Source organism: Glandiceps talaboti, chromosome 11 (genome assembly GCF_964340395.1).
Source record: "Glandiceps talaboti chromosome 11, keGlaTala1.1, whole genome shotgun sequence".
NCBI lineage: Eukaryota > Metazoa > Hemichordata > Enteropneusta > Spengelidae > Glandiceps > Glandiceps talaboti.
Genome location: NC_135559.1, coordinates 1,547,501 through 1,559,909, shown reverse-complemented (window position 1 = coordinate 1,559,909; position 12,409 = coordinate 1,547,501). Strand labels below are relative to the sequence as shown.

Here is a 12,409-nt window from a genome sequence, read left to right as displayed (position 1 = left end):
GACAAGCCTGCCTTGGTCTTATCAACAATTTGTTTACAATTAAACCTCAGGGAATGAAAGATTACACTGTACGTGATTAATAGAATAATGTGGTGAAAGTAGTTTTAGCACAGCTTGAGACAGGCTTAGGGATACAGTTGGTAGAAGATCGTTGTAATGCAATTCAAATCGCCGTGTAGCTTTATCGCAGACTCAAAATACTGTAATTGAAAAAGAAAACATGCTTACCGCTAAACTAGGGAGACTTTATACTTATATATATAGTTTCAATTAGGTAGCATGATGTTTTGTTCACATTTACCACAACCTTTTTTTGGCATGAATTACACCAACAAATACAGACACTAAAAGCTCACAAGTATATACAGTGATACATTTGATCTCAGAGTGAACAGAAATCGGTTGGATAAAACGCGAAAGATTGAAACACAAACCTGTGTACTTGTGTGCATAGTGAGATAAAATATTAAATTTTCTGTGCGTGTGCGCTATATCAGAGTTTGTATTTTATTTGTGCAATTTGTGAGAAAAGAATAATGCCAGACATGCAAAACATCATGTTACCTAATTGAAACTCTATATTTTCTCTACCTTAGCAGTATCTAATACTGATTTTTTTTAAATGTTGCATCTTAAATTACACAATGATAGCAAAAATACACAATCATGATATTATCTACAATACAGAATAATGATAAACGTAGAACACACTTGGAACCATACGAGTTACATCGATTGGGAAGTCTTATAACGATGCTGATAATCAAACGTCGTGACACAGACAAGTAAGTGGTCGTGATAAAAAAGAAGAAGTTAAAGGAGAAATGGTGGATATATTGAAAATGGAAATAGGTACAAACCGGTGTATAATGACAATGTGCTCAAAATGGCCACCAGGCGATATTCTTTTAATTGTGGGATTATACGGCATGTGTTCATTCATTTTTAAAAAGTGCTGAACAACATGACTAAGGAAAGAGTTTCTAGCTGATTACCGAACTCGAAGTACTCCATGGCCCTTTGGCATTTTAACAGTCATTGCCGAAACTGTTTGTACTTGCCTTCGCGTTGTATAGTTTGGAGAAAAAGAATTGTTGAGGTTCAAAACCTAACATTTGCAGAAAGCTATCTTCAGTAACCCCATTAAGCACGTGCATACTATGTCATATTTTTACATGAACTTTTACTTGTATATATTTGATGAGATGGATGAAGGCGTTCCCCAATCTGCACGGATTTCTTCGATCGGTTAGTGAGTGAGTTGTTCAAATGATGGATATCGCTCAATGTATCTTGGGTTGCGGGTGAACAAAATGTGATCAGAGTATGTATGTATGTATGTATGTATGTATGTATGTATGTATGTATGTATGTATGTATGTGTGTGTGTGTGTGTGTGTGTGTGTGTGTGTGTATGTATGTATGTATGTATGTATGTATGTATGTATGTATGTATGTATGTATGTATGTATGTATGTCATAACGTTAGGAGACGTCACGTCCGAAAACTATCAGACCATGCCGCTGTGAATGAGTAACGTACATTGAATTCTACAATTATTTCAGTGGTTGAGAAGACTATTGTAACGTCAGACCATTCGTTCTCTGTTTGTATATATTTAAGTACGTCATTGAAAACTGAACAAATGAATGCAAACGGTTTTTTATCAACCGTACTCCATGTGTTTCGGTTTCTACATTTTTTATCAACATTCATCCAATTAAAATATTGTGTAATTTTTTTATATTACCATAAAATAATCGTTGAAAGTTTGTACGTATATGCATGACTTTAATCCTTCACTAGCTACATCCGGGATATTTACATTTTCATCAAATAACCAGAGATATAAATACTAAAAAAGGTGCATTATTATAAAAGACATTGACATTGTATCTTTTAATTAGTGGGCAATATATCTATATCGTGTATACAGCCACAAAAATACGTTTACCCACAGGTCATGCGATATTGTTCGAGCATGATATTAAGTGTAAGTTACTGTACCTAACAAAACATTTTGAAAAAAAACCCTCTCCAGTTGAAGCCAGTGCAGCTTTAAAGAAAATAACGATATCTACTTGTAATTTGGGCATTTAGGTAATAATTAGGTCTTACCTCCCAAACAGGATTGTAGAGATTTTGTTATAATTGGATATCTAATAATTCTTATGTGGTTATTTTCTGTTACTTTAAATCAAATAGATTCCCTTTACCGATACTCATTTACCAAAATAATGCGGTGTTTCGCGCTTGACTGCGCCAAAAAATCTCCTCCGTATTTTTATTTGACTTGCAGAATTATCAGGAGAATAAAGTAATCTCGCTACTTACAGCCAGATACTACATAAACTGACATCAAAGCATTCCGAAGATGACATTTCCTTCTGACATGTGGCCTTTACTTGACCCTTGATCAAGGTCAGTTGTCGGATATTTAAAAAAGGGTCAAATTTCCGTAGTTTCAATATCTATTTTATATGATTGAAGTTAAGTGGAAAGGGGAATAAGAAATAGGGCCAGAAATAATTATACTCTTCGGCTGTCACCGGAAAAATCCATTCCCTCTTTAAGGAGAAAATACAGGATTGCACAGACGGAGCATAATTGACGTCAGCCTTATTCATGATTTATATTATGCGGTACACGATCTGTTCACTAATTTTACCCTGCCTTATATTGAATCGAAATGATTAAATCGTTCAATGCAATTTCCCAGGAATTAAACTTAGTTATTGCACCGTGTAGTAGCCCAAAATATCTTCGAAGACATGTCTTCTAAGGGGGTGTTTTTCTTCAAAAATCTGATTATTTGTGACAGTGTTATGACACTGACGTAGATAGCCGAGTTTCAAGATAACTAACTCCTTATCGGGTCCTACAATATTGATGTTGTTGAATACCACATCGACAGCTATAATTTCTTACGTGTCCTTATTTAGCTACCCCAGTGAGATTTTTTTTATCGTTTTCTTTTAATTACGCCAAGAACTAAAATTATCAGGTCGTGGGGTATATGAAATTATACTCAATTTTGCAATTAAAATCATCACAAATTCCCGAAATGCAATGTAATTTTTCTCTTCAGGGATTTGTCTCTTTTATGCTGTCAATAAAGACGTACAAAATACTAAGGTATTTGCTTTCTACCTTACTTCGGCCCTCAGCCTATATGAATGGCAAGTGAGTTTTGTAGACGTTTAAAAAACACTGCGCTATCTTTGATTTTTTTCACCAAATTTAAGCACAGATACAGAACATCAAATATAGACGGTCGTCATAGAGATTGCAAAAACTAACAATTACAATGAAGAGCTAACGATATGAATATATAAAGTATCAATTATTTTCTGAAATCTTTAAAATTCAACCGTATCCGACAACCTAAGGCCAAATAAAAAATTGCGTTTCCAATAATCCGATCGACTCCGACCCTAAACATTTTTTTAAAACATTTAAAACAAAAAGAAACGAAATTCATTTTTTTACCTTCATGCAAATCTCTTTTCTTTCCCCAGCGATGTATTTAAATATTACATCAAACTATCACAGAAGGGGTATTCTGTTTGACACTTCTTTTTTTTTTTTTGGGGGGGGAGTAATAGTTTTCAAAATTAAAAGCTAAATAAAATAAAATGAAATCCCAACCTACCTATCCTATTTCAGCCATTTTATCGGGAACACACAATTATTTTTTTCCCGTCTAATTGAGATTATCACCCACTATTTCATCATGTAAAGCCGCTCCTAAAACTCTACAAATGATTTACTTATCAACACTGGAACTATAATTTCCAATATATCTACCCTTTACTGAGAGTCGTTTTCGTGCAGTAACACTCACAAGGAATTGAAAGTGTTTATCTATTAATCACTTCACACACTCTAATTTCTACTTCCCTGAGTGATTTTGGTACATGTAGTTCTTTTAATGTGAGGTTGACGCAGTTTTCAAGTGGTTTTGGAGTACATGAGTGGAGTTTTTGAGTACTTTCAAAAGTACGGTGCAGCATTAAGAAGACAATCTGAGTAAACAACTCGGAATATATTCTCGGTTTACATGTTCGTAATACTATAAATACAGTGATCGCGAAGCACAGGGTAGATAGGCATTTTTATGCTCTTTTTAACATTGTACATACTACAATCTTGTAACTACATGCATTTAGGAGAATATATTGAGTCTGTTTGTTTGTCTGTCTGTCTGTCTGTCTGTCTGTCTGTCTGTCTGTCTGTCTGTCTGTCTGTCTGTCTGTCTGTCTGTCTGTCTGTCTGTCTGTCTGTCTGTCTGTCTGCCTGCCTGCCTGCCTGCCTGCCTGCCTGCCTATCTATCTATCTATCTATCTATCTATCTTCTATAGATATTAAAATGTGGTAATGGGCGTGACTAGATCACGACTGTGTAAAATCGGTAAATATATTTGTACGTCCGATATTCATTCTTTAAGCAATCTATTTCAACGTTTTCATCCCGTGCTTAGTTTGTAAGAATCACATGCAAATAGTCACAGATCGTGTACGAGCAGATTGCATTCGACTGCCCTGAACTTAAATAGACAGCCACCGCACGTGAAGAGAGAAACGCGATACTTACTGGGCACACAGGGATATATAAATAACAAGTTTATTTACATGGCAAAATCATACTTCTTCAATGAATAAAACTAAATATTACAAAATTCACAATCGTTTTAAATAGAAATTCTCAATAATTTTAAATGATAATAATGATAATAACAATTAATTTTTAAATAATAATTTTTAAATAATTCTATAATGAATTTACAATACCGAGTAATGAAACCGCCCTAATGACGCAATTTTTCCCCTCATGGTATTCAAAGATTAGCAAATGATAGGAGTGTTTGATAAGACAAGCTGGGGTTTTGCAGATAGATGTATTCCCGAAAGGTAACATTTGCACATGATGCACATAGCTCACGGTCGGACATTATTACATATATATGCCCATTTAACCTTCAGGGTAGATGGCTAGCAGAAAAGACCGTCGCCAGTCTCATCAAATCCCATACTGAATACGATAATAATGGTTCCTTTAATGTAGAATGTTCCTCGGAATTAAACTCTGTAGCCTTTAATTTGTTGTTACTGTGTTCAAGACGACTGTAACTCAGTTAAAAATCAATAAAATAAGGGTTACCATAGAAAAAGAAGTCAAAATGACATCATTTTTAAATCCAATATGGCCGCCACCCAATATGGCCGTTGTATACTGTATAAAGATTGGCAATTTCCTAGAGAAAAAAGATGACGAACTCTCAAAATTCTGTCATTATTTCAAAAGGACGAGGCACAAGCATTCAATATTCATGTAGTAAAGTGCAGATATAGAGAGAATTGAAGAACTTTGATATTCAGGGAAGATTGTCCCCTAGGCACATTCTACCTCAACATGATTACAGAATGACCTTTATCTTGTCAAAATGTCAGGTGGCCTGTTTGTCAGCTGACCGTTTGTCAAAATGTCAGGTGGCCTGTTTGTCAGCTGCTGAAAGTATTTACAGCTAAAACATCGAGGAATTGCTATGGGATCGCCGAACGACTGTGCATATCATACACATTTTATGTTCCCTAAGAACAGTTTAGTTAGATAAGAAACAGGCTTCCCACAGACCACTCGTTACAAATATAAACAACACCACATTACTGCTGACAAGCAGGCACTGTATGTGTACACACAGACACACAGACACACACACACACACACACACACACACATACATACATACATACATACATACATACATACATACATACATACATACATACATACATACATACATACACACAGACAGACAGACAGACACAGACACACACACACACACACACACAAATATGGACAAGATAGACAAATTTCAACTCTCAGACTAACAATAACAGAGACACGACAAACATAGCAGGATCCTTTACCCAATCAGATCGAAAAGTGACAAGCATTGCTAATCTTTCACAATACAGTAAAATAAGCTTCTAATAAAACATCACACATGGATTTGATGATTTCAATGGATGCAATTGTTTATTTTCTAACTGATAATCAACATACCAACTTGACTACTTCTACATTCCCACTGTACACGCCGTCTGTGTAAATTGTTTGTTTGACATTTGAAGTTGTGTAAAAATGTCATGTTACATTGTGTGAAAAACTTAGACAAAGTCATATGTACTGTAATAAAAGTGCACATTGGTTAAATTCTTGACTACTGTCTGAATGTTAAAAAATGGTCATGTATTCCAAGAGTTACTGCCAAATGTCAAGTCGGCCTCCTCATCTTGTTTTTAATATCCGGTGTCTACTTGAGTAGGAGTTAATGTGGTTTGCATAGTTAATGTATTGAACTATATAGATGCTTACTTGGTGATTTGATGTGTTTGTCAATAACTTCGAAGTTTTGCGTTTTAATAGGGAGATATATCGATTTCGTTGAAGTTCATTTCCAGGCTTTAGGTGAGCGAATAACAACTTCTTACTCGAACTAATAGAAATGATATAAATTCGTTTTACATGAATTTGTTTGTCCAATACATGTCAAACCAGCGGAGTAAACGTGTCTGTGCGTCTATGTATGTATGTATGTATGTATGTATGTATGTATGTATGTATGTATGTATGTATGTGTGTGTGCGTGTGTCCCCCCTCTCTCTCTCCCTCTCCCTCCCTCCCTCTCTCTCTCTCTCTCTCTATCTATCTCTCTCCCTCTCTCTCTCTCTCTCTCTCTCTCTCTATCTATATATATATATATATATATATATATATATATACTAATTCAGTGTAAGAGGTAAGTCATAAACTGAAGGGAAAGCGCTCAATACTGCGAAGTAGAGCTGTATTTACACAAAATAACAAGTTATGGTACGGAGCCGTTACTCAGAGTTTCACGCTTGAATGCGATCTTCGGACGACTAAATTTTAACGGAAATTCAAGTGATGGAATTCGAACTCGCAGAAGAACTGGTACCCGGATATATATATATATATATATATATATATATATATATATATATATATATATATATATATATATATATATATATATATATATATATATATATATATATATATATATATATATATATATATATATATATATATATATATATATATATTAACACTCACATTTTCCTCTGGAGTTAAAATCATTTTTTTTTAATTGTCATTTTTCTAAAATGCTAAGGTACTATTCATAAAATGTATGTCATCTTCAACTAACCAGAGATTAATATGTCTTCTTACTTCAAGCTATAACATCACTTTTAGACTAGATAGTTCTTAAATATTGCATACAAAATGAAAAGTGTCATCATTAGATGTGTGTAAAAGATATTACTTTTCTTTCAAAAAAGGCCATAACCCGCGGACACTTTCAATAATAATTCAAATATGTTGAGGATCTTACACAGCATGTGCTTTTTAATACAAAGGATAGTTGGGATTTTGATTTCAATACCTATTTGGAAGACCACGGGTTGTTTGATCTATACGTGTACAAAGGGATTCATTATTTATTGATTTCTATACGTACAGATTATGTTGACATCCTACCTACGATTAAAGCTTATATGAAATCTGGATTTGAGCTCACAATTCACTCAATCCGATTACTAATAGGAGTCTTATCTTATTCATAACCGTCAACAGGATAGCTAAATCTAGACCTGTATGAACTTTACGATGTATCTGCACGGAGTATTGAAAATGCAAACTGCCTTTGAGATGAAATCAAAATAGAGGATCCATACGAAGAGAGGGTACTGAAATAATTACAGTTGATCAAAGAACGACAAGATTCGTTACTTGAATGTAACAGTTACTTGTTGGTTGTTTGCATATACAGTCAGTAAAATATACGCATGTGTTGTTGTTTTTGTACCCTGAAGGGGGACTACTACAATGGGTTCCGTCCACTTGTCTGTGTGTCCGGTAGTCTGTCCTTCTAATTCTGTAACACGTCATTTCTCTGATATGCGCAAAGGTTAAGGGACATTCGCATGTCCCTTTGTTTTGCGACATATGCAAATTTGACTGAATATCTGCCATATTTGTGGTTAAAATTTTACAGCTTAAATGAATAAAATCCTGTAATACACGGTGACCTGTGTCTACCCCATATTATCAAATCTAATCATTTTTTAAGACTTTGACCTTGACCTTCAGTGTCCATTATAAAATTCTAACCATTCCTTGCTTATCACATATATTATGCCTTTACGATAAGGCATGCAAATATACACAAATACATTGCAGGTCTTATTAACACTTTGCCAAAGGATGTGCCAGCCCATTAGTCAAAGTGGCAGCATTTCAAAAAAATAATGTGAATAGGACTTAACATTGGTTTTGTCGTGGTTGAGAGATCACATTATAACAAGTGCGCATGCGTAGGTATTAAGTTACTTTGTAAAACGCAAAAAGGGCAAATCTAATAACTATAGGAAATGGAATTTATAATTCAATACTTTAATCCCTGTCAGATTTACATGGGATTGACTCACTTCTGTTATATGCCAAAGAACTATTATTAATGAGCAACCTTGTAATACTTACAATGTCATAAAGCGGTGTCTAAGTACTTTGTAACATTACCTACCAATTCTATATTTCGTACATTATTAATTAGATATTTAACGTCCACATAAATGACACCTCTATTGCAAAAAGCACATTAGCGCTTACAAAATATCCTTCATTATTCAAAACTTCATTTAGTAAATTATTTAAATGAATACAGTCCAGGTTCGTATGATATCTGTGCACGTGACATTTGGAAACCTTTAATCAAATTAATATAGCAAATTGCAAAACGTATAACAGCGAAAGGCATACATCATTAGAACTGACCGTTAGGCGTCAAGTCATCTGACGGCAACATATGCCTCTTTTTATATATTACTATACACGGTCTCGGAGATTTGCTAAAAGGTGTACATCATATAACTAACACTTCAGCGTCAAATCACATGAAGGTAGCACATACTTCGTTTATATTATTCTACCATACACGATCTCGGAGATTTGTTAACAGCTCAAGTCTTTAAAAGAAAATGAAGCAACTTCGAAATTATATACTTATTATTTATGAGTGTGTCTCGACAGTAGTTGAGCCTAAAATAATCTTTTACCAACATTGTGGAGTCGTGATGGGCGAATGGTTAGAGTGGCCATCGATGTCGTTTGTATCTAAATGGCTAAAGTCCTTGGGCAAGTTTTGAACCATGACTGTGCCTCAGTTAACCCACCTGTATAATTGGGGACCTGGCATATGAATGCCAATGTGAATGCTTTAATCCTATGTGCTTATAAAGGCTGCAATGTATTGTATGCTCCCCATGGAGTTGACCAAGTATACAGATCCGAGCCAGGGTTATTAATTGTAAAGCACTTTGAACAAAAAGAGGGAAAGCGCTATATATAAACCAACATTATTATCATTGTTGTTATTTTTGTTAAATTTACAGCGTTTTTATTTTTTAAATTCTGAAAAAAACAACCCACACGTCAGCTTGAATAATGTTACTGAAGGCATAGCACTAACCTTATACGTATTCCTTTCGCATACAATTCAAAATTAGATGGTGAGCGCGAGCCAATTAAACTGTTTCGGGGCAACGGTTTCTGGGTGTGCTGATTAGAAAGCGTTTCCTACTCAAGTGAAATCCAATACTATTATTGAAGCAGGTTTTCCATTTCCTTGCAAGTTATCAATAACGTTGGATGTCTTCTATCCGAGACTTTCAAATATTTCCGCTATACTACAGGTGTAAGCTAATTGGGACATTTCTAGTCCCGGTAACAACATTTTTGCTCAGAGTGTGTGACTAATTTCGAGGTAGTTGATATTGTCTGCTCTATTCAATTTTGAGTTGAGACAGGAATATTTCCTGAATAGTATTTTATATTTGACTTGTATGATAGTAATCTCTTCGCCTGAATAAAAAAACAGGACTTATGTCGAAGTCTTCTATCCGTCAGATGTACTTGGCAATTCAATTCGAAGAATTAATTCAACGTTAGGGCAATCGATATCCATTCGATTTCAATTGCTTGCCATGAATTGCCAAATCAGAAAGCGTCATCATCATCTTGTTAGACTTTAAACCCTACCTACTGACATCGGAGTTTTAATCCACAATCTTCAATTTAAAGGTACGCTATTAACGAATCCTTTAATGATGTATTAGGTAAGATTCAATGATAGGGCTTAACATCGTCTTTATTGTATGTATCACATTTGCGGCCTCTAGAAGGATAATACACAAGGCACGTATATTTTGTCAACATGATGACCTAGATTCAACCAACCTTACTTGGCATTATATACCATGCAATTGTTATTGCGTCGAATTCTTTAGCCTAGGTGAATTATATCATGCCCTTAAGCCTTTCACCAAATGATAGTTCAGCAAGTGGTTTTCTTGTTCTATCATATTTTTTTCATTTTTAATATACCTATTATAAACAAGCAGTTCTGTAATATTCAAAAATAGCATAAGTAATAAATGATTACGTAATCGTATAATATTAATTAATAAAACAAGTAATGTCATATATTCCATACATTTACCATTGATTCCCATTAAGTCATTTACATACATACATACATACATACATACATACATACATACAGACAGACAGACAGACAGACAGACAGACAGACTAAGATAGATAGATAGATAGATAGATAGATAGATAGATAGATAGATAGATAGATAGATAGATAGATAGATAGATAGATAGATAGATAGATAGATAGATAGATAGATAGATTGCGCTGTAATTAGATTGATGGACTGTTTGTGACATATGTAGGCTTTACAATGTTTTAAAAAGAATTTGTAGTGTGATGGTTTTCACAGTCTTGCTTAGTAATATTCATTCTCCTTCAGTGATGTACACCGAACGTACGACAGCACTCAAAACAAAATCAATGAACTAACTCCGTTCATGATTTTTAGCTGCAGGTATTTACGTCATATTCGTTCTTTTATCCTCGCATTTGATGAATATTATTTAAGTAGGTACATAATAACAAAGGGATAAAACTGAGGCCGTCATCCGCAGTTAGAATCTGCGGAGTGTCAAGAAAACAAAGCTAAAATATCATTGAACACCCTGGAAAAGAGATATCTATATCCCATATGTACATACACAATCATGATGTTTATAACAAGTACTACTGGTTAATGGTGAAGTCTAGATCGTTTCCATAAATCTCCTTCAGGTCATTTGATATTTAAAACCCTCGACACTCACAAGAAGACATCGTTATATCTGTCTTAGTATTCGGAAGCGGTAAGCTATGATTAACAAACAAAAGCAGATAGGGCATACACACTGATAATGATTTTCTTCGCTGTGCAGGATTATTATTCGGTAGGTGGATTATTACAATGTACGATATAACGCAAGTAGAGATAAGAAGTCCTAGTAGTGTATACCTTGATATAAATAAAACATCTCATAATATTCAATTGAATAATTTGTCAAGATAGATAAGTAGTTTTAAAAAATATGACGTGATGTCTGAATTGTGTACTGATCCCGATTATTACGGTAATACCTAGGAACACATAGAAACGATAACTTTTGTGTGAAAGATTATTAATGTCCGTTGCAATTTATCAAATCAAGCGATTCAAATCTATTCATGATATATATCGAAATATCTATGATTATAATGTTTTTTTTTTAAATACACAGATATGAGTGTACATTTTTTCAATCAGTTATGTATGTATGTATGTATGTATGTATGTATGTATGTATGTATGTATGTATGTATGTATGTATGTATGTATGTATTTCAGTTCCATCGATGGCTGAACCCTCTTATCGTTATCATTTGTAATGTACAATGCTGGGGGGGTCAGGCTAGGCTAGCTGTTAGCTATTTGTTGACTCCCCATCTACCCTTCTCTCTTTTGGTCTGTTACTAAGGTGTTGTAATCATTTATATATTTGGGTAGATAAACCACTTATGAATTTATTAATGTATATATACATATATTTGTATACATTCATACATACACATATATATACTTTACTGTATATATATATATATATATATATATATATATATATATATATATATATATATTGAAAAAATGTTAACGATATATATATATAAATATATATATATATATATATATACATTGTATATATATATATATATATATATATATATATATATATATATATATATATATATATATATATGTTGAGGGTAGAAGAAAATCAAGTCGGGTTTTAATGTATACATGTATATATACATATATTTGTATCACATATATATACTTTACTGTATATATATATTGAAAAAATGATAACGATATATATATATATATATATATATATATATATATATATATATATATATATATATATAT

General features: G+C 33.5%; 1 protein-coding gene across 1 annotated transcript in view; it reads left to right on the top strand.

Annotated features, from left to right (window-relative positions):
* Positions 1–666: 666 nt before the first annotated feature.
* LOC144442640 (rhamnose-binding lectin-like) overlaps positions 667–12,409 on the top strand; it is a 50,068-nt gene continuing 38,325 nt past the window's right edge. The window contains exon 1 of the mRNA XM_078132020.1: positions 667–785. Coding sequence (XP_077988146.1) covers positions 667–785 — 119 coding nt within the window. The remainder of the gene's footprint in view (positions 786–12,409) is intronic.